The following is a 26,572-nucleotide window of genomic DNA, read 5'->3' on the forward strand; positions in this document are numbered from 1 at the left end:
TGTGTCCGCACTCCCATTCTCTCTTTACAAATTCCTAATGAGACTGTTAAACAGACTGTTGTGTCAGATTAGGCCCACATCCTTTCTGCATTAGACAAATCCATTAGACACACACCCAGCCAACAGTACAACACTCCTGTGCACAGATGCACACAGGAGCCAGGGTATCTGCACATACACAAACACAAATGCATAAATATTGAGATAAGAACTCCTGAGCCAGAACTAAGTACTTAAATGGTATAAAGTGCTATTACTCAAACACTCAAACAGTGGCAACTTAGCAGAACATTAAAAAAAAGTAATAACATGCCACTGTGTCTTAGGATGCTTTATAAAAAGCCAATGTTTTGTTTGTCTTCTTTTGGTGAATTCTGATGATGTACAAACATGCAGTTTTATTTTCTGTTGACAGAGAAGTACGTAAAGGAATACTTCAATCCCTAAATGATCAATTAAATATAATTTACTCAATGTGTGTTACATTGAATTTGGGAAGAAAACTTTTTTTGTTTTTTGTTCGCATGCCTCCAATGACCAAAAATCCAAAACAGAGAGAATTCTTGATGAATTGAAGTCATAGGGGTCTGCATTTGTCAACAGCAAAACTATGTCAAAACATCCATTTACAAACATACATCTATCTCATTTATCCAGTCATATGCTCAGTACTTCCCAAACAGCCAGCCATTTCTAACAGGAAAAATGTAAACTTATATATGTTCTTTTTAAAGCCAGACTACACTCGATTGGTAGTTTGCTTGTCTTATTGCGTGACTTTGACTTTGGAGCTCCATTGGGGTTTGTTCATATTCAGCACACAATACAAAACAAACTAACGATTGAAGCCATCCTGGGCAGTGCCTAGCACAGGCCCAGGGGCCCAAAGTGTCAGGGGCCCTACTGGGCTTCATCTGCAAACAGTTACTCAAATTAACAGGTACCAACCAGAAAAAGACTCAAAATGACTGCAAAGGGAAATGGAATAACTACAAAAATGGGCAAAACAAACCCAAAAAGACACAAAACGCCTACAAAGAGACAGAACCAGGAAAAATATTTACCACAAAGTCTGTCTTGCACATATGTAGGAGAGGAAGTGGTGCCTTTTGCAAATCTGGATCCAGGGGCCCATTGTCTAATAATCTGTCCATGATCGAGACATTAGTATACCAGCAGCTCCCATGTCAATGAGGCAAGACTCCTGTTTTTGTCAATGGGGTCTGGCTTTGAAGAGAGGATATGTTTCACTTTTAATGTAGTTCCCCCTTGGAAATGGCTATCTGTTTGGGAAGTTCTGAACATACTACTAGACAAATAAGATTGCCTGAGTTGTGTGAGAGTTTTATAAATGGATATTTTGCTATAGTTTCAGTGTTGTCAAACACAATCGCCTATGGCTTTAGTTTATCAAGAATTTTCTCATGTTTTGGATTCTCAGCTCACCAGAGGCATGCGAGAAAAATGTTTTTTTCACACATCAAACATAACAAGGTGTGAGTAATTGATACAAATGATCATTTTGTGGGTGAAGTACTGCTTTAAGTCATCATCATTGTCCTGGAGATTTAGTTTGGTACTGATTTAAAGTCTCTGGGGACACAAAACATAGATTTATGTGAATGATTTAGTGTGAAGCAGATCCAACAGACCTTGGACATTCTGAAACCTGAGACTGTTCTGAAGACGTAGAAGAGAACATTGATGCTTTTAAATATACTAATCCACAAAGTGTTTGAACAAAAGAAAAAGTGTTTATTCCAGAACCTTTGAGTGTGATAATAAATACATGAACACTTGGCCAACATCCCAGTGTGGTGCACAAAGCACCCACACACACAAAGCACCTAAACCAGCTTCATCAGGGTGAAAACACTGAAGTAAACTTGTGTTCATATCTCCAGTTCTCTGCGTCTGGGTTGGTCCCTTTACGCTGTAAACGCTTATCAGTGAATGTAACGGTGTGTGCGTGTGTTTGTCTGTCTGTGCTGTGTGTATTTTCATATGTGGAAGGCTTTGGTAGGTTTTCCCTCGAACAGTCCTATAGCTGGATTAACAGTAGTGTTTCACAGTTGACTGGCTGTACATGTGGTTCAGCATGTGTTTGGGTGACACACTGGAGTTGCTGAACCAAACCAGTTTGCACTCTAAACAGTTTCTAGCTGTCTACTGCTTAATTGGAGCAGAGGTGTTGGCACAGAGCAGAGCTGTAAAAATAAACAGTCATTCATTTACTTTTCTTTTCTTAAATAATTATCAACATCCTGCATGTCAATTACAAGCTATGGTGAACAGACAAAAGCATGAACTGGAAAGGTGAGTTGGATTTTTTTGTGGAATGTGTGAGTGAAGATGGAGGAATGGATCTCAGGCATTATAAGTATGTTTAGTCCACGAACGTGTTTGTCTCAGTCTCTTGTGTGCATTTGTGTTTTTGTCATTCGCCTGTGTTTTTTATGTGTTTGTGTGCAAAAGTTGTAACCTGCTGACCTTTTAGGTTCAGCATGCAGAGGGGAAGCCAGAGAGGTGGGAGTGTGGAGCAGTAGTGGTCCATCCACATACACAGGCACACACAGACTGTGTCAGTGCTAGTTAAGTGATGGGGAGCGGTCAGTGGTCCACAGCAACTCGATGTAGGGCCACTTTGTCTGTAGGCAGCGCTTGACAGGGGTGTCGTCTGTCCGAACCATGGGGTCCTCAAAACCCAGCACCAGAGCCGTCCCTTCCACATACTCCACCTTAAGACAGACAGACAAACACACACACACACACACACACACACACACACACACACACACACACACACACACACACAGAGAGAGAGAGAGAGGCTAATACACAGTTAATGCTGAGTACAGCTTTAATTCTCTGCCTGAGCCCAGTGGGGGGCCTGCCGGGTTTGTGCATGCTGGACTGTAATTTCTCAATACTGTTCCTGGCTCTTCCAGATCTAGTTCATGCCAATTAACAAGTGTTTTGTTTTTTTTCTTTTAAACAAAACTAGCAGTTCTTGTGCTTGAATGACAAGAGTTGCACTGAACTGAATAAAGAGGGAAAGAGAGAGGAAGTGGGGGGACAGCAATAGAGAGATAGGGAGAGTGACAGAACAATGAAGCAATATACTGGAGAACTGGGGGAGAGAAAGCACGTGTGAGAGAAGGACGGAAAATGAAAGAGAGAGAGAGTGTGTGAGAAAGGGATGGACAATGAGTGAGTGAGTGTGTAAGAGAGAGAGAGAGAGAGAGAGAGTGCGAGAGAGAGAGATAGGGGCTTCAAGGTAAAGCTGTGGGAGAGTTGTGTGCTTGTAATAAATGTTTGAATATAATATACTGTATATATTTTTTTATGTAGTAAAAATTCAGGTTTTTAATCTAAACTGCTGCCGTGGTTCGGCCTCAGGTCCGGCTTGTAAAGAAACTGAGTGGGCTCATTTAGGGTTGGGCCTGATTATTTGGGCCAGGTCAAAGCTCTAATCCAGAGGTAACTATACACATTTCCCTTCATCAATCTCTTCTCAGACACTTCTTTGTAGGTGTCAGGGTTGAGATGCCAGAGGAGGCTGCAAGTAGACAAAAGACACACACACCAGCTGCAGGGGACTGCTGTCAGAAGGTCTGTTATTCCCATCTGCAGCTATGGGAATGGAATCGCCATCACAACCTTACAGGCGCCGAGCTGCCATGTGCATGTGCGTGTGTGTGTAGGCGTGTGCTTTTGTGTGGGCACACATGTGGTGCCATTTTTACATTTTCAGGTAGCTGTATGGAAAAAAATCTGCTTTACAGACTAGACAAAGTTGACAAATGAAGAAAGTGATATTCCTGAGTATCAGGCTTTTGCACAGCCACCAGCTACATCCGATGACAATCATCCATCAACCTAAGCCCACTTAATAGGCTTGTGTTTGAACATTTATCTCAGCGAGGCTGTTGACAGTGGCCTCGGTGTTGAAAGGACTTGGAGAAATAGGAGGCTAAGCCAGGGTTTTTGGATAGATGGACAGGCTATTAGGCTTGCAATAGCTACTGTTTATTTTGGAGTGGCCGGCTGCCTCCAACTGTGTGTGTGTGCATGTGTGTATGAATGATGACAGGGTAAGAGGAGAAGTAATAGACCGAGAGACGTAGAGAATATGAAAAGGAACCACCACCATCAGTTGCTATGACAAACCTGAACATAAAATAGTGTCTTACCCTCTCGTTGTGGTTAGACTGTTTAAGTCCATTGTAGTGGTAGATGGGAAATGAGTCTGGGATTCCTGAATCCTGAAACACAGACAAAAACATGCAGTGTTGTTAGAGAGTCTCTGGGCAAACTGTTCTCACAGAGACTGGAGGTAAAGAACCACAAAGGCAGAACATTTTTTAACTGAAAAGGCAAACCAACACATTTCTGCTTGCAACTGAAGCTTACTGTTAAATCCCACATGTTTAATTTCAAATGTGTGTGTGTGTGTGTGTATTTGTACACTGAAGTAAAGCCCCAACTCCAATTACTAGAAAATATCCAACACTACAAAAACACCCGAACAATGACACTGAGCCAAAACACTTCCACTGACTTTGGCTTAAAGGTGCAAGAATGCTAATAGGGTGTGTTGTCTGAGAGCATGTCCAGCCTCTTGTGTTTATATGCCTATATATGAAACCCTAACCCTAACCCCAATCCCACGTGTGTCTGAGTGTGTGTGTCCAGTTGGCTAATGGTAGTATAATTTCTTTGCTGCCCGGGGCCGTTCCTCTGGTGAGTCCCTAAAGCCCTGATCACTTTAACACAGCTCCCCTCTATCTCTCCCTCTCCTGTCTTCCTCGCTTGCTCTGCCGCATAAAAGCGTATTACCGCTCTTCGTAAGTTTTTCGGCAAGTAATGTCATATGATGAAGAACACACGCATACATTTCACATGAGACACCACAAGAATGTTTTGGGCATAATAAACCTTTGATTTGCTAAAACAGCACTCCACATAAGCTTGAGAGAAAGACATTAGTGTCCCCTGTGTGTGTGTGTGTGTGTGTGTGTGTGTGTGTGTGTGTGTGTGTGTGTGTGTGTGTGTGTGTGTGTGTGTGTGTGTGTGTGTGTGTGTGTGACTCTTTGTCCATGTGTTTTGACTGTGATATGGATTGTATGACTGGTGGAAGGTATTCGTCATATTGTGTGTGTGTCTTTGAGGTGGAAGTCCACCTCTGCATGCACACACATACCTGATCAGGGAAAAACTCCAACAGGAATGGACCCAAAAGAATTATGCCCAAACTCTCTGGATCCAGCTTACTCTTCACCAGACTCACACTAAGAAGGCACAGAGATAGAAACAGAGAAAGGAAGTAAATAAAAAGTGAGCAGAAGAAAACAGATCAAGAAATCCAGAGAGAGAAAACATGTGAGTCAAAAGAGAGGGGGATTTGAAAGGAGCCATTAGATCAGTCCAAAAAAACAAAAGAAATAGTGTGCGATGTTTTGTGCATGAAATCCAAGTCAAATTTACGATCACCTCAGCCCTCAGTGTGGACTCATGCGTGTTTTGGTGCGTGCGTGCACGTTTTCATGAATATTGTGGTGCAACTAAATATACCTCTTTCCAGACATTCCTGTGTGTTAGATCAGTGTTATTATTATTCCTCCACTGTGATAAAAAATCTGCTCAGATTGCCCTTTTAAGGCAGCGAGGAGAGAAGTGGGGTTTATACCAAGACATAGAGGGAAGGCAATGATTGTTTCTTCATCCATCAGTTTTAACAATAGCATGTGCAGCAGGACAGCATACAGGGCAGATAGCGACCCTACTGAAGTGTCAGTGGGCAACACTATGAATCCCTAAAACTGATGATGTGTGGCTTTATAGTCAACCGTCTGCTGTCTTCGCAGTGAAGCGAGAAAAAGAGAACATCTCCTCAGGGATCAATAAAATGTCTCGTTTTTATATCAACAAGTGGTTGTGTGCTGATGGGGATCCAGGGAATTGGTTGTTTGCAGTGGGTTTGCACGGTATCCACCGCATGACTGGATATGACTTCATCATTTAAAAAAAATCTGAACTGGACATGAGACAACGGCGCATGCAAATGCCTACTTTGATCATGTCACGGTTATCGGTTGTGCCCACGTCAGTCAGCTGATGTTTGTATGGACTGGTACATATCTATCATCAATAACTATGCACTGCCTTTTTTAAGCATTACATGAAGACAGGGAATAACAATCAGTCAATATTTTTCATTTTTCATGACTTTCACCATTACATTTGCATGAATTGTCTAGCTTTCTGATCTGTTAATATTGCGTGAAAATATCATTTCCTTTGCTTACATGCACACAATTTGTGCCCATATTCCAAAAAAAGACAATAATTTGTATATACAGCACTGTGCAAAAGTCCTAGGCCACTCTATTTAAGCAAGGTAATAATGATCATACTCATTTATTTCTCAGTAATTTCTTTACTAAAACACATGAAGAACATACAGGAAATATGTATGCAGTATTACAAAGGCAAATATTTAAAAAAAACAACAACTTCAACAGGCTAAAGAAGCAAGTGTTTATAGTGTGACCTCCCTTTCTACATTGCATATCTTGAACTCTCTTGGGCAGACAGGAGAGTAAGCTCAATATTGATTGTTTGAGCTACCTTTTGTTACGGTTGTACATTTTCCATGTTTCACACTAAATATTCACTTCCGTCTAAAGAAGCCATTTTGTTCTGACTTCTTGGTGTTTTATTTCATTGTACATGCTCCCTGTGTTCCTTGTATCCTAATGAAGAGACTGATAAATACATAAATACAGTATGGCCTCATTACAACTTTGCTAAAACAGCAAAAATATGGTGACCTAAGACTTTTGCACAGTACTGTATTCCAAAGCTGTTTACAAAGCTAATGAAAAAGAATACTCCTCTAATCTAACATCTTAAAGGCAGCTAATACTCTCAAGTTTGATTAAACAGAAAACCAAAATAAAGCAGAATCCATGTTTTAAAGGTCTTGAGCATCATTACCTTGATCCCAAACACTACATGCAAACAATCAAGGGACTGACTCCAACGACCTTGGAGTTCAATCCTGACTTTTGCTCAGAGCAGTCAGTGTTCTCAGAGTTGGTTTACCACAATTGATTGCAGCTGATGGCCATTGGTCATAGGATATATAAAAATACTAAGTCACAGGAAACTTGAAAACAGTTTGTGCTCATCCTCCAGGAGTGATGAAAGACCTCAATTTAGTACTTCTACATACTCCTATTAATCTTCTGGCCCCCCCAGTACTAAAGATGCTTTTTCTCAAAGTGGAATCCCTGCAATAACTCTCTCATTGTGTGGTAAGGAATGAAGACTCGCCTGTTTGCACTGGGAGTCTCCCCCCAGTTAGCTATGTTGTTGTTGTGATCTATTGCCCATCTGGGGGTCTGTGGAGTGAATCAGTAGTCCAGTTACTTGGCCAAGGCCCACATCTGCAGCGTTGGGGCTAACTGCTCCTCGGATGAGAACGTGCTTCTGTTTGAAGCGGGACTTTAAAGCATTTCCTCCCTCTCACAGTCTTTCTTCCTGCCGTTAATGATCTCCTTCTAAGCCTCTGTTTCTGACTTTCTTTCTTTCTTTTATAGTGGGCTCTCTCTGGTCTTACTTTATAGTAGCCTGGTAGTGAAACATGAGCGCAGGGCTGCTGACCTGGCCTGGCCGTGACTTAGGAGTTAGAACTTTAGAAGCTCTACAGGTGCCCCCCCCCCCCCCCCCCCCCACACACCCCCAACCCCCACACACACACACACACACACACACAAAGCCTCAAACATGCAAGCACTTACTACTCGGGCTCTGAGACAAGGTCAAGGGCTTTCATCACGTCCTCTAGCAGAGACTCTGGGATGAAGCCATTATCTGGAAAGAGAGAGAGAAGGAGAGACATAAAGAGACCGATGCACTGGCTGACCCCCGACAGAACATAAAATACAGGCTTCAGCTAAAAACCAGGGGAAGCCTTCACCTACATACATGGCACAAGCAGTATTTACGTCACTGAGAATGAACTCATCTGACACAACTAAAAGAAAAAAAAATTACACACACATGCAAACACACACCTTGTCCTTTCTCTCTGACCTAAATTCCATGGCTGTGATGATTGCTTTACCTGAGTGGAGAAGCTTTAAACACTAACATGTGTTTTTGCCCGAAATAGTTTTTCTGTGTGTCCGGGAACTTACACATTTGTCTCCTTTAAACACCAGCATGTGAGCCTGTGTGGCCTGTTGTTTAGATACATACATAAACCCCTAGTGTGTTGAGAAGATTCACTGACACGCGCTCTGCTTGTCCGCTCTCAAGCAACTCAATCTTACCCTTTTCAATTCCAGATGTTATTCTTGCAGAGTGACAATTGATAATCTGGCAGCGAGGGCACACACAGGGACAACACCATATATTGAAGGACATCCTGAGACAGTGAAGTACTGAGTGTGTGTGTGTGTGTGTGTGTATGTGTGGTGAGTCATAGCAGTGTGTGTGAATACGTCTGGCGCCCCTTTTCCACAACACAAGGAGCTGTGCTGACTCTACATGTGACACAGATAGATTTATGGGGCTTTTATACTGCACTCAACTGAGCTGCTGGCAACGGCATGTGTGTATACATTGTGGTGTGTGAATATGTGTGTGTCATGTACAGTGCATCCTCTTTGCATATGTGCATACATGCACATTTATGTCTGTGGATGCACCTACTGTACAGTTCAAGCATATGTGTGTTTGCAAAAGTGTGTGTGTGAGAAAAGACCATATGGCGTGCAGAATGTCCTGGCAGATGATAGCAGAAGTGGATGTGAGAATGTGCAAAGCTGTATTCGGCAAAACGGGAGAAGACAGATCAAGAATTAGGACAAGAAAAAAGATGACAGATAAGTAAATTCACATATTTGTTGTTGAAGTCACTGGAGCAGGCAAGACTGCTTTCAGCTGGTAGGTTTTATCTCACTACAACATTGCATCACACCACACACACAGATCTCTACAAATCAGCATGTTGCTCCAACAAGCCTGATAGTGTATAATGTTGTTTATGGCGACAGAGCACAGCACACTTTATTTCACAATAAAAACACATACACATGAAGGTACGCATTACGAGAGGTTTTCAGCTGAACACATAGATAACTCTAAATGTGTAATGTTAACATGCTCATGTCTTGAGTGTGACTGCCGACATCTCTGCATCTCTCCTTTGTCTCAGAAGAATAACATTACACTACAGCTGTTAGAACTAAATGTTTCATTTCAGTACTTTGTGTCTAAGTGCTCATGAACACATGCACAGTAATTTTGAGGCTACACAAGTGAAAGCTGCAGAGTTCTTTTGACATGACAGTTATCGTTATCGTTAATTTTCAACAGTCAGTGTGTCACTCTCTGTTTCCTTCCCCTCGCCTTTTACCCCAGTCACCTGGAAGTGACAAGAAAGGAGGTTTAGGAAAACAAGGAGGAGAGGGAAGGATCGGGATGGTTGACTCAGCTGTAAGAAAAGCTGATCTCACCAACCTAAACAACAACAGCGGAGATGAGAGGGGAAAAACGGACCCTTGTTCTGGCTACAGAAGAAAAATAATGGAGAAAAGAAACAAGACAGAAGAAGCGAGGAGGGCAGTGGAGGTTATGAATGCATCTGCTCAACCAGGAAGAGGGGAAGAGAAAGACAACAGGGCCAGGATATTGTTTGATCGGTGTGTAGTTGTGTTAGGGCCCTGACACACCAAGCTGACAGTCAGCCGTTGTAGGGCTGTCTGTGAGCATCTATCACCCTAGAATTTGCAATGTGTCCCGCACTGTTGGCACTAGTCAGCACTTGCTGGCTTTTATTTTATTGATTCAGCATACTGAATCACTGTTGGAGCTGGCGGAGCCCTTCTGTGAGCCGGCAGTTCAGCTCAGTGTACCCTCAGTGTATGAAAGAGCAAACAACTAAAATGAAGAGGGCACGAAATCAAAACAAACTTTTTGTATTAGATAACATTATTTTTTAAGCCATTAAACTCTTTAGTAGAAACTATTTGCAACTGTTTGTGTTATTGTTCGCTAGCATACGTAAATATAATTTGTTGGGTTTGGATTGTTGATGTGCTAACTAGTGTGCTGAATCTAACTTGTCTGTCTTCTGGTTTCACTTTTGGAGCGATGAAAATAGACTACTTCTGCCTGCTGATATGAAGAGTTCTTTGTTCTCACGCAGGTACACAACATATGTCCTAGTTGCTACAAGATGTAGTCTTTGTGATGTGCTCAAGAGCAACTTTTTGGTCGAGTCACAGGCAAAGCTATTTTTTTTATGTCAAATTGATATTTCTAGGCTATTAGAGTAAAAATTTGGATGAAACAAATAACGCTGGTGTAGAAATGAGTAAAAAAAAGCATAGTAGTTTTTAAAAACAAGTGTGCAGGGGGGTGACCATATAATGACAATGTGTACAATGCAATACTAATAATTATAATACAATGACTTGTTGTCCAGTACCTTCAGGATCGTATGACTGGAAGACCCTCCTCGCCTGTTCTGATGGAGACTCTGGACCTACCAAGGACATCTCCTATAAGGAGGGAGAAACAGAAGGATAGGAAGAAATATATGAGAGAGAGAGTGAGGGAAGAGAAAGAGCAGTACAAAAAACAAAAGACTGTGCATGACATCATAAAGAGATTTGACCTAAAAGAGGCCATAGAAGAGATCTGTGACTAAAGTGAGGAGACAGGGAGTGTTGCAGTAAGACGGTGAACAGATAGAACGGATAGAGCAGGGAGGGGAGGAAGAATTAGATCACATTGTGCGAGAATATGGCTTCATCAGTGCTGAAACATTAGAACAACCATCTAGATCTACTCACAACTATCAGACTTTGATTGCTCTTGTCAAGGTTTAGCAGCATTAATCTACAACACACTGCAGTGAGCAGTCAACATACAGCACAACCCATTACAGCAGTGTGTGATACACTGCTAATGTACTTTGTGCATGCATGTGTGTATCACTGTGCACAATCTGAGGGGCCAGCCCAATCACTGGAACCCACCGAGTTATTAACTGATCTGCTGATAAAGTTAGACGGCTTGTTTTCACTCCAAACACACAATCAGGAAATCGAGTCTTACATATACAGCCCATGATTTATGACAAGCACTACAATGTTTGTTTGTTGGTGAAGTTTAGAAAGAGCATGCCGGCAGGGAGATCAGAAATTGGGGTGTATATGCACAAAGGCCAATGCCCCTTTTGGACGGGCTACAATGTAGATGCTGATTAAATGAACACCTCCTTGTTCTCTTTACCCAAAGGGCCTCAGCATGCTTCAAACAAATTGCTTGTCAGATCACGAAGCAGCATATACTGTAACTCCTCTCAGCTAAAACACATCCATTGTCTGCATATGACAATTTTTGTGACCTTTTAAGACAAAGAATTGAGTGTGGCCGTTTAGCACAGGAATCAACATTTTGCCTTCTGATGTGGTTGGATGACATGTTGAACTACCAAATTTGTTTTGAGCAAACTGAACCCATGACACTCTAAATCAGGGTTGCCCAATGTGTGGTGTGGGTGCCGATTGTCGCCCGTGGACTGATTATAAACTGCCTGCGGGTTGTCTTTGAAAATATACTATATGTGGCCAGGCCTGCCACACAGTATTGGTTAATCAAGCAACATTTCTTTGCATATGTTTACATTTACCTCACAATGGCAAGACTATCATAACGCTTCTAAACATGCAATAAGTAGGAAATATACGAATCGAACTAATGTATTTAAATAAAGGGATGGTAACAAGTAAATAAAGAGTTATCAAATGACACACATTTCCATAGGTAGAAGAAACAACCACAGCAAAGAAGCATAAAGTTAACAGCAAGGACCACCACCTCCAGGAATAGTAACAAGTTGAATACACTGACAGATGAAACTGTTGCATTCATCTCATTTGTATGTGATTTTTCTTGTTTTTTTTTTTTTATGAAGATGATTTTCTTAAAGGCTCTTTGCTTTTATTATAGTGCAGTTGGAGAGAGACAGGAAACTGGGAAGAGAGAGTGGGAATGCCATGTAGCAAAGGGCCTCAGGTCAGAATCGAACCTGCGCTACTGCAAAGGCTCAGCCTATATGGGGCACACACTTTACCAGGTGAGGTAGAGATCCTCCCCTCCCCTTTTTAAAAAAATAACCCATATAATGTAAGAAGCAGCTGGCCCCCAGTTTTTTTCCCCACAATCTTATCTGGCAACCATTCAAAAGAGTATGAACACTACTCTAAATCCACAGACCTGTCAGATCACTTTGTAGCGTCTTCTCACGCCCTCTCTTATCTTACATTTTTTCAGTATTATCTTACTATCAGGTCTTGTCCAAAGCTCACATTAAGTGTGTGTTTATGATAAGTAGTGCAAGGGTGTCATGGTTCCTTAAAACTATATTGCATGATACAACCATTTAAAGACGTTTAAGAACCTCAGAGGAGACAGAAGGGATATTTTTCCAAGAGGATGAAATGAGATACTTCTCAAAAAGATGGCTTTTCGGGCTTAGATGTCACACATGCACAGACACACACTCATGCAATGTGTGTAGGCGAAAGTCAGGGGGTTCTCGCTGTCCTTCCTTACGAGCGAGGACGGGGGTGTATTTACAACAAGGAAGCGCTGGACAAACACACAATGTTTTTGGAGAGCAAATGAACCCTGCTCATCTCCTTTAGCTGTCCTTTATTAAAGCTTGAGCCTCAGATCAACGCAGGCTGCTTAGGGCTTCATGGTCCACTTCTTACCATATTCAGGGCTTACTCAGAGAAAGAGCCAGAGTGGGGGAGAGTGGGGGAGAGAAGAGTTCAGGGGGACACATCGTGAAGAGATGACTCCCAGCTGCCGGCTCTTCAAATGCAAAGAATAACAGGCACAGGCTGGCGAACACGCGCTCACACACTGCTATGTCACACAGGGTTTAGCAAGGTCCTGGTGTGTTAACATTACAGGCTACATAAATCTGACGGTAGATTTGTCATTAGCTAGATGTGTCTGTGTTTCACTTACAGGGGTGGACATGGGTCATTTTGCTGTCCCAGGAGAGATAAAGTCCAAAAAAAGTTCCTTAGTGGTTGACTGCAGTTGAAAGATGGATGTATGTGTCTTGAAACATGAACTGTAGATAAAACTAAATTTATATTACATTTATAAACAGTATACCTCAACTATGAAAATACGTATCTCTTCGAAAAGTGAAGAGAAGCTTAATCAATCTTGGGCTGACATCAGCAGTCCTGCTGTTGTAAATCCAATGTGCTTTGTGAACCAAAGCTCAGCTAACACAGTTTATTATCTCCCAGAGCAGGATGGACACAGTCAGTGTAAATCACCTGGTAATACCACAGTTACAAGATGTCAACACTCTACCGGGAGACAAACACTAGTAAGTGGTCTTTAACAGACAAAACAACACAAAACATACCATTGTTGCTAACCTGCACGCTAAAATGAGGCTAAAGAACACATGGAGAAGACAATGACTCACTTGAGCATAAGATCATGCACGAACACACATAATAGGAGCAGGGACTACGTGATTGTGTGTGTGTGTGTGTCTGTGTGTCTGTGTGTGTGTGTGTGTGTGATGACAGGTCTGCCTAGCTGTCTTTGATCTGTGTTTTATTAGAGGCCTGAGGAAGATGCTGCTGAGTTGGAAAACATGTCATGGAGCTAACACGCTCCACAGGGAAGGTGTGTGTAAGTGTGTGCTTTTGTGTCTCAGCGTTTCTTTCCTCTCAAACCAACAGAGTGTGTGTGAGTTTGTCTGTGTAAGAGAGAGAGAATCTGTGCAATAATTAGGCCTGTCCCCTGCCAATATTTGTTTGCATATACTCAAACACAAGCCTGCATCGTGCTCTCTTTGATGCAAAGATTTTCATACGGATGCAGTACAATGACGCACACTTACACTTTTGCACTGATGCATGTCCGGTTCTTTGTAAGTGTGCCTTATGAAATCAAGGAGCACATTCCAGTCCCCCTGACCCCCTTAACAGAGTAACAACAAGCTACCCTACATAGGAACAAAGCAAGAACAACACACGCACCACCCCAATGACATAAATACACAAAGTAATGCAGACCATTTGCTCTGAGCAAAACAAGAATACATTTACTGACATCAAACATGTCTTGTTTAAAAGCCAACAATTACAACTGTGCATAAAAAGGCTTTGGTGTAAGCAGGAGTATTTGTGTGCCTTTTCAGTTAAGTCATGGATACTGGATACTACATGGATACTACATCCAGACTTGCATGGGTCTATTCAACGTGACTTTATCTTTTCTGGCTTTCTAATAGCACTGGTTATGGACAGTACCCTGTACTTTTTTGTATTTTAAAATAGCAAATACTGCAATTTTTTTTTCATTCATTTGAGTAATAATGTCACTCCGCAAAGCCTCACACTATCTGCTGTGCAAAATGAAACACAGGAAAGGACCTGGTGCAAAAAGTGAGTTAATTCATGTCGAGCCTCTCAGGTTGACAACTCATCTCCTATAGGCCTCTTTCCTCTCTCATTAGTTCTATTGCTCACTTCTACCTATTTTTGCCTTCTTTTTCCTGTGCCAAGTAGCTACTCCACTTTTTGAGTATTTCCTCCCCTGCAACTTGACTTTTTCTTCCATTCTTGCTTCCCCTCTTTGTCCTTTATCTCCTCATGCAGGTAGGTACTTCAGGAAAGACAGGTAGGTATAGTACTTTACTAGAGTTACTCTTTCTTTCCCCCCGGTCCAGCCAAAGAGCTATTGTGTGTGCTGAGAGGCTCTGAGTGGCCATAGAGTGCGTCTGAAGGGATCGGTTTCAACACAACAAAGCAGAGGTCTCGGACAGTGTCTCCTGCCTTGTTCCTAACAGGCAGCGACAGCTTCACTACATGACAGGCTGAGGAGGAAACTGAGGAGGGAGTCTGTGTGTGAGGGCTTGTTATGCAGAGTGTGTATGTGTGTTTGTTTTGTTCACCTTAACTAGCCTGTGTCCCAAGTGATTTAGAGCACAGCAGACATAAAAAAAAAAACTGTCTCTCCAACTATATAAGGAGTGTCTGCAGTATCTACTGTATATGTGTGTGCGTGTGTGTGTCTCAGGTGTGACAATAAGGACAAAGTAGTGATTTATGGAGCTGTCTTGGATGAGAAAGACTGTGTCTCACCATAAAAGAGAGGCGACACCAGAGGATAGCTATACAGCATAATGATGGGTCTTATAACACAGAACGACACACAGGGGAAAAAGAAGAATAGTGCAGCACACACACACCGACACAGACAGCTTTTCATCCTACTACAATGGCCCATGGTCTGACCTGTCACAGATTATTAATGACTGTTAATGTACACCGCTTTGTTATTTTGTGATTGTGTGTGGCCCGCACCCTCTGATAACACTAAGAACCGAAAATAATCCTCTTTAACAGAAAGCAAAAAATTGTTCCAACTACCTTTCAGTACACTCAGGGGGACACATAACAGAGTATTTGGGGCTAGGGTAGGGGGGTAATATTACCAGGAAAACAATGAATTTCCACAATTAAAGTCATTAATTTGGAAGAAAAAACTTCTGAGATTATGAAGTCAGGAATTTGTGAAAAAAAAAAATTCTGAAAAAATCTAAGATTGAAGTCACAAATTTACAAGAAATACTTGGAAATGGACTTCCTTGGTGTCAAGGAATCACATCGCTTGACTTTGCAAGGCTGGATCAGCCTCATCCAGCACAGTGTTAAAAGTTTTTTTCTCTGAATAGTATCCCTCTCCCTAGGCTCCACATTTTTTTTATTTTATTTACCTACAATGGCCCTTGTGTTATTGAAGGGATGAGTATTTTAGTATTATAGCATATAAACTCAAGGTGTCATATTGTGTTGATATGATCATAACATGTTATCACTTTCAAATTTCTATTGTCCAAATGACTGATTCTGACTAAGCTGTGATTAGAAATTAATCAAATTTGGGTTATGGAAGGTTTTAAATTCATAAATACAAAGAGTTGGTCTCATATAACAGTGGAACATAGTTTAGAGTGTGAGCACTTTATAAATATATAATTTTGAATTAAAGGGTGGCTTCTGTGATATAATATTCTTACCTCAACACTCTCTTACTGACTTTTGGCAGTTCTAAGAACCCCCCTTTTGTTGTGTCTGCACAGCATGAACTGCTATGGGAATGACCGTGGTTCACGAGAGTGCTGTATTGAGGTTCTTTATAGCTCCTATTTTAGAGTAGGTACTTGCACAAGAGGAACCTCGAGTAACTTAAGTGTAAGTTGATTAGTCAAACACAGTCAATGCAGCAATAGCAATTGCCATTGCCCAAAAACCCATTGGTCATAAAAACAAAAGACAACACCAACAACAGCTCTTAACAAAGATGAAAAAAAAAACATGTACAAATGGACCAACAGTGAAGCCCATGCTTTGCTGAGCATATATGCGATGGTGAACATACAACAGGATTATGTCTCCGCAAAGCAAAAGTAACATTGCTATACCAACCACTAGCCGGCTTTCAGTACTTCACTTTAGCATTACTACTGGGGGTGCGAATGCAAACAAAAAAACAAAAGCCCAAATAGGTATGTAGTCCTTGGGGGAGCTCCCTGGTGGGCAGTTCCTCTCAGGTAGTCCCCAGAACAATTTTGTCCAAAAAATGCCTTTTGAAATCGGAACAAATTCCATTGACTAAGGGAGGCTGCGGGATGCAGTAAACAGCTCTGGAAAAAGCAGTAATGAACTATATTTTACTAAACACATATTTCTCATAATTTCAAGTTTTCAACAATATAACCCAGCCCTGTTGGCAATACCATCATTTTACAGTGGTTTTGCAAGTAGGGCCTCACTGAAGTAAATTGACCTACATTAACTTGTGTTTTAAGTTCCTGTTTCTAACCAGTCCATGAAGGACATTCTGCAGACAGGAGTTGGAGTCTTCAGGGACACAAAGCGCCACAGCGGCTGCTCTCTCTCCTAGTAAATCACTGACCCAGGACACTACTACTGTACACACACACACACAAAAACACACATGTAACTCCCTTGAGAAGCAGAGATCCAGCCTGTGAACCTCATCACTCAGCGAGAGGAGAGGAAAGAGTGATGAGAAATGTCACACGAGGATCACCCCCCTGCTTTCCCGAGTGACCACTGCACCACTCTTTAAAGTGCATCCTTCCTCTCTATTTCCTTTCTTCCTCTTCCCTTCCCATGAGGGACCAATAATCTGAAGAGGTTGGCAGAGGTGCACATGGGAATCTTTTACTTGGACAACCGACCTGCAGTACACTGGAGTGGATAGTTACTTCAAAGACATGTGGAGGAAGAGGAAGGAAGAAAGAAAGAATCTTTTTTAAATCATACCGCAGGAAATGTCTCGTACATCAACCATCCCTCTTCTCCTCCATTCTATGTCTATCTTCTGTCCTTTCTGTCCTTCCTTTGGCGTCTCAGAAACTCTTGTCCAAAAACAGATCCCATTACATGCCATTATACACACTCAGCCTCTTTCTGACATGCACACACACACATTAATACGGCCGAGGACAGAGAGTTTGGGCGGGGGGATGGGTGTTGTGGGTAGAGATCAGAGATGCTGCTTTGTGTAGGTAGATTAGATAAACACACTAATGCTATTAAGCTGATGGTCTGAAAGCCACAGTCACACACCGACAGCGACCCGGGGGAATACACACCCGTCCCCAATGGCAGACAGAAGGAGCCGCTGACACATCAGAGACGGGGATCAGGTTTTCTGCTTTTGTGGGGTTGGCTCCATATCAGAGCTAAAAGCTACATAACCAGGTAGCGTGTATTTTTGTATCACCAAGCCTGGGAAATCGCAGTGTGCTTCAAATTAGCTCCAAACATAGATTTCCTTTCAAGGAGGACAGGGTCACACTGAGTTCGGTCTGCCAGCATAGCACCCGTGCCCCATGTCTTCCCCCTTCAGCTTGGGCTCAAAGCTGGAGAGGCGGCACAGTGTAGCGTCAGCCATGTACGTCAGTACATATGCATGCATGTGTGTGTTCAAGTGTGTTCCCAGTCTCCAGTGGGACAAATGGATCCAGATGGGAACTCTGGAATCACATTCCCTACAGGAAGCCATCCACCTGAAGCCACACACACATACACACACAACACTAATGCTAATCAGGATTAGGTTCCCTGTGCTCTGGAATGTGTGTGCAAGAGTTAGACTGTGGGTGTGTGTGTGTGTCTGTATATGTGAACATGTCACTAGTGCCGGGGGAGCTGTAGCAATCGGTAAGTCATCAGTGCATGCATGACGACTTTGCTTCATAACTGAGCCAACATATGATCTACTCGCCTAGCAGGCTTGAGCTTTATGCATGTAACTGAGCTTTTAATCAATGGTATATTAAGGGTGTGGCGTTATGATGGAGATGATTGCCTGGGATTTTTCTGCCTCTCTGGTGCCATTTTTACAACAGCAGGGAGAATCGATTCGCTACAACCAAATCTGCCAGCTTAACTACACAGGCTGCAGTAATGTATTATGTTACATGTTCACCGATAGAGATGATAAACATGCTTGTTTGAGTGTAAACTGGTTGAGTGTGTACAGAAGAATACGAGCACATACATGCTAGATATCACATCCACCATAGATTCAAGCCTCTACCCAAGAGCCAAAGTTTCATTCAAAGTTACAACAGCAGGGTCATCTTCAATCAGTGTGTGCGTTCATGTCTATACACCGTGGCATGGTGTATATCTGAGCTGATGCATGTCATGGTCCTCTTTCAGGAACCTGGGATCCTTTTGATTTTTCCTGCATTTTGACCACATGATCCTGGTTCCAGTTCTGGTCCCTGGACTATAATTCCTTTCAAAAGCTACCTACTTTAATGTGATACTTTCAGGTGGCTCGAGGGTGCATTCTGTAGCACAGTGCACCACATATCTATCAGACACCAGCCTCGAAAATTCAAAAACCTTGTTAAGAGCAGTAAGACTGTACTCAAGGCCTTGTATAATATGAGTGGGGTTGGTTTTTTGTTGTTACTGACATGTAAACAACTAATCTCCTTACAAACCAGACACTGGGCAAGTGAGCGACCAATGTTTGCTAATTGTTGTCAGTGTGGTTACATCGTAATACTAAGACAAGACCAAGAATAACCACTGAAGAGAAAGAACTTCACTTCTTTCAAGGCAGGTGTCTTTCTTTTTAGCACTTTCCATCTTTCCTTTTATTTCTTATTATCCTCTTTCTACTATCTATCTAAATTTCAGTCAATTGAAAGTCTGTTGCCTTAATACATGATTAATTGTTCTCAAATAAAGCAGTTGTTTTTAAATCTTCTAAATCTTACTTAATTGTCCTATTGTTATTATTATCATTTACATAATTCTTTGTCAGATTAGATGAAACTGTCAATACATTGTAAGAGAAGTGCATAAGACAGATTATCAGTGAAAAAAATCAGGTTTCTTCTCTTCCCTTTGTTTCTGATGGCATTTACAAGAATGTACCAGGGTGCACTGAAAACAACCAATCAGAACCGAGGAGTCTCTAGCAAAGCTTTCAATCATGTCATTCATTTTGTGAACTACGGTCTAACTGTTAAACTACACAGCACTCATCAAATATGAATCAAGATTCTGTAACTACATTGAGAACGTTTGTGAACTGGTTGCCATGTTGGATATAGTCGGCCAAAGTACATAGCACCGCCCACCAGCCGGACCAACTTTATTATTTTACAGCTAAACAGTACACTAAAATAACTTTCTAGAAACATTTAAGGTGAGAAATAGGCAATGCAGTTAAAGAGTTGATTCGTATTTGATTAGAGCTGCCTAGTGCAATCACAAGCAGTGATTGACATAACTGACAGCTGCTTCACAGACCCCTCTGCTCTAATTTGCTGTTTTTGTACACATGCAATAAGGCCATTAGAAGCGCTGCAAGGCAATAGAGTAGGCAGAGGATTTTTTTCCACAAATTATAGGTCTCATTTAGTGCTGTGTGGATATTGTGACAATTTCAGTAAATATGGCAAAAGTTATGTATTTTTTTTATTAAAAAAAGTTACAAATACAAGTAACCAACTGCAGCTTTAAAATCTGTTGAGATGCAGTGGAAACTCAAACTAAAAAACTATAAATATGCTGGAGGAACTGTTTGTGATTTAGTTCCTGAGTTTGTCTCTGGAGCTCCTTGGTTCTTGGGATTAAGAAAAGTTCTCAAGAACAAGAGCCAGGACAGAAATATGTGTGATCTGTTTTGTTGGAATTAACCTGACAGTGAAGGCAGACAGCAGTACTCTTGTAAATGGAGGCTCTCACTGGAGGCCAAATTCAGCAGTTTACATCATGGTCATATATGATAAACTACACATTATTTAGTTGATCACAGATGGCTGAGAAACTAAAATCATGTTTTGTGTGTGAGAGTGAGAGAGCATAAAGATGAAAGTGTGTGTGTCTGTGTGCGTGTGCCTGTGCATGTGCCTGTACTTGGTTAGTTCTTCTTTGGAAATAGCTTTTTTCCCTCAGTGGTGGATAGGTGAAAAGCCAAGAAACAGCACTGGCCATATATGACTATCTCCTGCGCTCATTTTTTCTCCCCTCCCATTCAGCCTCTCTTTTTTCCCCTTCATTGATATCTGACCTGGACTATATTAAATCTGTTAAGCACATTCCATATTTTGGTTTTTCAAACCTGCTGAGGAGACTTGGCTTCTATTACACACTGTGTGTCTGAGTGAGTGAGTTATGTGTTGCTTATAGATGAGTGTACTGAACTTGCCTTGGTGAAAAACACAGAGAGGTGAGTTTCACTGCCAAGGATCCAAATAGGGAACTTTGGAGACTTGAGGAATGCCCCGACCTGAAAAACACACAGAAAGGAATGTGTGAAGAATGAGTGTCTTTTTTCTGTCATTTTAATCAGTAATTGTTTATAGTTTTACAGTCTTTTTCATCAAGAACATTAATATTTGAACACTGATTACATGACACAGTATCTGAACAGTAGGGATGGGAAAAAATATCAGTGGGGGAATATATTGTATTACTTCCTCTTGGGACACGTAATCGATACACTAGTGCCAAAGATCAATATTTGGTTAAAACATGCAGGCACTTTGAACAGATTCCCCTTAACAATTGGATCAGAGTCACTACATCCTGACTCCTCGTGTTGGCGTTTATCAAATGAAAGAGTGATAAGTTAACTACAGTTGGGGTTCCCAGTAGCTCACCTGTGCCCCATGTACAAAGGCTATGACCTTATCACAGTGGCAGCGGATTCAATTCTAACCACGGCCCTTTGCTGCAAGTAATCTTGTCTCTCTCTCCCCCATTTTATTCTACTGCTGTCCTGCCCATCAAGGCAAAAACATGTCTGTTGCTCTTGACTACCATTCCCAAAATAATGTCCATGGGGGACACTGCATAGAGAGGAACTTTGCCTTGCTATAACAAATTAAAATCTAATGTTCAACAGTTTAGTCTATATTTGATGTACAACACCATTTCCAAAATCTTGCATTATGTAAAATCTATATATTATTTGCGAGAACTGCCTCGTGAAGTACACGGGCTACACAGTGAACATGATCTGTCATCATCCTCATCTTGTCATGGAGAAAAAAGCTAACGCTACCACAGCAGTAAGTCAGTCTACGATGTGTGTGTGTTAAAAAGGCACTAAGCCAAGACTCTAACACACATCTTAGTTGTCAAATTCTGTGAAACTGACACCACAAGGCAGTAAATCAATACATCATTCCCAATTTTTGCCTTTTCCGAAGTATTTTTTTTTCTTCAGTTACATGGAAATTCTGATGAATCATATATAATTGTCTTGCAATGAAACAAGTAATGCTGAATAACTGTATTGTGATACCATTGTTATTGTGGGTGACATATTGTGCTAGTATTATATCATGAGTTATTCTCAGTGATTCCCACCTCTAATGAACAGCATGTTACATCTCATTAGCCTGAAAAACAGTACTATATAATGAAATGTGTATCAGTCTTAATATTCAACCAATTTTCCCTTGGCTCTTCTTTTATTTGTTGCTGGCTCTTCTTCATACGCAGCTTGAACTTGATTTTTTTTAACAAAAAAATAAAAAATAAACCAAATATATAAACAGCATACATACGAGCAGACCTCTCCTTATTTGATATAATTATTATTATTTGATATATTTGAGTTGGTCTCTTAAATCACTTCTGACAGCTCTCTGTGGCAGTCATCAACTTGCTATTAACTTATTATAGCTGCTTACTTTGCTTATTTACAAGGTTCATGTCTCAACGACAGCTTTTTTTGGGCTTGCTTATGTTGGCAACGATAAATAAATAGCCCAGATTCCTGTTGTTTCTTCTAGATAACTTAAATTTGTCATGCCATTTGTATTTATAAATCTCTTTGAAGATCTATTTTAGTAGACATGTGTTTCCATACATGTGCCAAAAAGTAAAAGTGTAGAGAGAAAGAGTGGGAGAGAGACTACAGTTCGTCTGTCAGGACTCTATCATCCAAACACATATTTTCACACGGGTGATCTCACTGTGGTTTGTGTTGTTGGATATGTCCCATATCTTAGAGTCACAAGGAAACAGCATTTGTGTGTTTATTTGTATTACTCTCTCTCTCTCTGCTTATTCAGTGGGTGTACATCTAAATTCATTGTGAGTCTCCATCAAAAAATAAATAAATAATAATAAGTAAATAATTTAAAAATCCACAAATCATCTGCATACTGCCACAAAAATATCCAACAATTTGCTTTTTTGGGAGCCTGTGGGAGTCTGTACCTTGCAGTAGCGTAGCGATTCCATTAGCGTCAGGAAGCCAACTGATGCCTGTTTATGAATACCATGCAGTTCTATAAGACAAGGGCAAAAAAGAGCAAACAAAATTGGTGAAAGTTAAATAGCCTATTTCTGTCACTAATTTCTGACTTTTTGCATTGCTGTGGGATGTAGAAGAATGATTTCCCTCTGGTGAATATGGTTTAAATATGGGGCCATATGTGAGTGTGCTGCGAGTGCATGTGTCTGTTGTGTGAATATGCAGTAACTTCCAGGAAGTCTTACTCATGCCAGAACACTCTCTGTCTCCATCCCAGACATTTGAAACAGCATGGCCGGTTACAAGAAGGTTCACCAGGCTCTGACTGAAAAAAAAGAGATAAGATAGTAGCGGTTTAAGGGAAAACATAAGATATCCGGCATGCTTTACCACACAAAAGGACCTTGCAATGATCTAGAACTTTTTGTGTCATTGTAACTGACAAAGATAATTGATAAAGAGAGGTGTTTATACCTGCCATGACCATGCACAGGGTCTATAAGAGGCTCCATTGTGTCCTGGATCTCATTTCTGATATTCTCTATGCCCTGAACAGAAGTGATATGTATGCCTTTAATTTTTTTGTATTTGAACATTGATGCAACACACAGGAAAATGACTCAGAATGATACAACAACAAAATAAGAGCTCATTAATAAAAAGGAAAAATCTTGTTGCATGTTTCAGGTTTTAAAAAATGTCATTATCAATTCATGAAAATCACTTAACATGTATGCCAACAGAAACAACATCCCTAATCTCATTATTTCCTATCAGTATTCAAAACATCAGTCCATCTCTCTATCTAGCCTTTTCTTCTTTTTACCTTGGTGAGGATAACAGAGTAAAGGAAAAGCAAGACTCCACAGCACCCCCTCCAGGTGTGGTAGAGAGACAGCACCTCCTCTCTGAGACTAGACGCTGACATAACAGTCCGCTTGCTGAAGAATGGGAAAAAAACGTCACGTTGTGTTATTAAACACTCAAAAGACAGATTTGTTACAGGTTGTTGGTTTTAGGATCAATGTGACTGATGTGTTAATTTCTATTTGTCCTGCCAGGTTGGTTAAGATAACTTTCATAATAGGGAAGAAATCAATTGAAAGCATCAGTGGGCAAAGAAAAATCTGATCCTGTCTATTTGGAGAAACTACCCTCCTTTGCTCCACCCTGGACACTTGCTAGTGGAGTTGTCTGTCTTAGTTAGCGTGCACTTCTTCACTGTGAGTCAGCACTGCTTTTTTGCTGACTGTGGTCTCAGCTGCCAGTATAGTGTGTGATGAAATTTCAATATTCCTCTGGCAAATGCAGCCTTGCATACACTTAGCTTGTGAGTGTGTGATAGACAGTATGTGTGTAAGAAAGGTAGTGATTTTTTTTTTTATTAGGCAATCAACGAAAGTGCTGAGTCAACACCTTGTAAGCAGAGTGAAATGGCTAATTCAATGTGAAAGCCAATTCTTGTGGGCAAGATGAATCAAATAGCACCCCTCCCCTCCCCGCTGCTGATACTATCTTCTGAGAAATATGTAGCTCTATCCCAGCACTGCATATTGGCAATTACAAAAACAAGGATTTGTGAGGTCTTAATCCCTCCAGAAACCCACAGTATTATTCAATGTCAAGATTATCTGCTTTGGGGAAGAGATGGTCATAAGTACAAAGATGCAAGGTGTTATCTGCCGTGAGAATATTAAGTGCCACTTACTGGAGAACACTGTGAAATCGCTCAAAGCTAAGGTCCTCGGCACCCAAAGCAGCTAGGCACAAAACAACAACAAAAAAAAACATGCATACACAGTAATATCAGAGCATGGCACAGAAAAACTCCACGCTGTATTATCACCTGTCATCTTTTCTTCATTGAAAGTTATTATTTTTTCTGATTAATCATGCAGACAAGGCCTCGGTGAATACGTAAACATTTGTTTGTGTACTGTTATACAGGATGTGACAGATGTAGGACTCACTGGGTTGCTGTTCCTGTGGTGGCTGGCTGCTCTCTGGCGCTGGCATTTCCTGTGTTTGCGACTGTGACTGTGTCTGTGTGTTCGTATGCGTGCTGCTAGTATGTGGGCTTTGTCCCTTAGCCCAAGTCACCAGGCAGAACCCTGTGGAGGGGCTGGAGCAGGCAGACTCCAGGATTTCACTCAGTGTGGAACACAGTGCTGTTTTCTGCTCCTCCTCTAACAAACACAAACATAAAAGATGTATGACTTAACAAGCTAAACAGAAAAAAAAACAATGTTTTGGATTTTTCTGTGGAGAGTGTACCTGTCATCTGTCTCCAGTTGGGACTTTCTCTGTTGAAGAGAATGTTCTTCAAGAGGAAAGCCTGCAAAGAAACAAACTCAGTCTACAAATTTGCAAGATGATATTCAACTATGCAATATGCTACACTTGCTGAGAATTGTCCAAAGTCCACTCTCACAGATTCTGATTTTTACTTTTTTCTATAGGATCAACCATTTTTCAGTCAATTTGGCATAGCCACCAATGATTACACCTATAAGATTTACCCAGGTATAAAATCAGGCTCAATGTAAAGTCCCTAAGTGAACTTGGTTGAGGTGTACATTCTGAAAGAAAGCAATTTTGCCAACTAAATTGTCCCATACCTCACAATATAATTTTAAGCACTTGCGGTCACTGAGCGTGTACTGTAGGAGATCTCTGAGGGCATAACACTGGAAAATATGCTGGAATTTGAGACTGAGCTAGACCATACCTGGACAGGTGCAATGACAGCACATGGCCCTCCTTCAAACTGCTCCAGTGCTGTCTGCTCATTCTCACAAAAAACAAATCCTGTGGTAAAGACACAGACATAACATCCTTAAAATGTTTTTTGTTTGACTGTAACAACGAGCACCAAGCATTTTCAAATGCCCAAACCCTGCACACATTAGGAAGACAAAAGAACGTAGAGCATATGCATGCAAAACTCTGGAGTAGGCATGATCATGTGCAGTATTCATAAAACCCACGTCAAGTCAAGTCAAGTCAACACAAAAACAGAATATTTACCACATATCTGACCTTCAACTTGAGAGGACGGCCTAAGATAATAAATGATCTGGTGTACCTTTTTGATAAGAATTACAACCTTCACTTGGCTTTCCACTGCACATGGGTGAACACTCTGCTTTGGGGTGAATTTTTTATATGCATATCATCACAGTGAGAAAAAGCATCATACCTTGGGTCCATCTACGGAAGATGGAGGCAGACACCCCTCCACTGGAGGGTCTCCCCCAAACCAAATCCACCACATCTTTATTTAACTCAGACATGACAATTTTTACTGCTGGTGGGTCCACAGGCACTCCTTCTTCAGTCCAATAGCCACAAGGTGAGGAGAAAGGTCTGTTGAGGCCAACTTGCAAGCTCTTTCCAATGATGATAGTCCACTTCTCTGGGATGGTGGAGCCTGTGGCATTGGCCACAAGCTACCTGTGTTGCACGACACAGTCTGACTTCAGTGGCTGGTAGCAAACTGGCGGGTAGGAATGACATCAACGTAGCCACAACAATCTGCAAAGTAATGGGACAGAAGCATACCAAAATGTTATTGTCTTTGAGGGAGCAAACTTTTAAGTACATGCAATTTCATTGCATAGCTACGGTGGCAATGGTGCGGTACAGCTAGTTTATACCTCAGTGCAATGCTATATAATGC

At 41.3% G+C, this 26,572-nt stretch overlaps 1 protein-coding gene across 1 annotated transcript; it reads right to left on the reverse strand.

The window, feature by feature from the left end:
* Positions 1 to 1,732: 1,732 nt before the first annotated feature.
* On the reverse strand, positions 1,733 to 26,331 carry mindy3 (MINDY lysine 48 deubiquitinase 3). The gene is made up of 15 exons (XM_042490835.1): positions 26,093 to 26,331; positions 25,622 to 25,701; positions 25,168 to 25,228; positions 24,864 to 25,079; positions 24,602 to 24,653; positions 23,720 to 23,834; positions 23,368 to 23,441; positions 23,139 to 23,218; positions 22,857 to 22,927; positions 20,833 to 20,913; positions 10,502 to 10,574; positions 7,806 to 7,878; positions 5,204 to 5,291; positions 4,194 to 4,265; positions 1,733 to 2,738 (listed from the first exon to the last, which is right to left on the reverse strand). Exons 1-15 carry the CDS (start codon positions 26,184 to 26,186, stop codon positions 2,589 to 2,591), a joined length of 1,380 nt encoding a protein of 459 aa, XP_042346769.1. The 5' UTR covers positions 26,187 to 26,331; the 3' UTR covers positions 1,733 to 2,588.
* Between the last annotated feature and the right edge of the window lie 241 nt (positions 26,332 to 26,572).

Source organism: Plectropomus leopardus, chromosome 7 (genome assembly GCF_008729295.1).
Source record: "Plectropomus leopardus isolate mb chromosome 7, YSFRI_Pleo_2.0, whole genome shotgun sequence".
Taxonomy (NCBI): Eukaryota; Metazoa; Chordata; class Actinopteri; order Perciformes; family Serranidae; genus Plectropomus; species Plectropomus leopardus.

What these genes read in the sequence shown, in the direction of transcription:
- mindy3 (XM_042490835.1), bottom strand. Translation starts at nt 26,186, where the DNA reads ATGTCTGAGTTAAATAAAGATGTGGTGGATTTGGTTTGGGGGAGACCC. An exon ending in CGATTTCACAGTGTTCTCCA is followed by an intron (nt 23,835 to 24,601) that starts GTAAGTGGCACT and finishes CCCATTCTTCAG; the next exon opens with CAAGCGGACTGTTATGTCAG. An exon ending in CAGAGAGTGTTCTGGCATGA is followed by an intron (nt 22,928 to 23,138) that starts GTAAGACTTCCT and finishes CTTGTCTTATAG; the next exon opens with AACTGCATGGTATTCATAAA.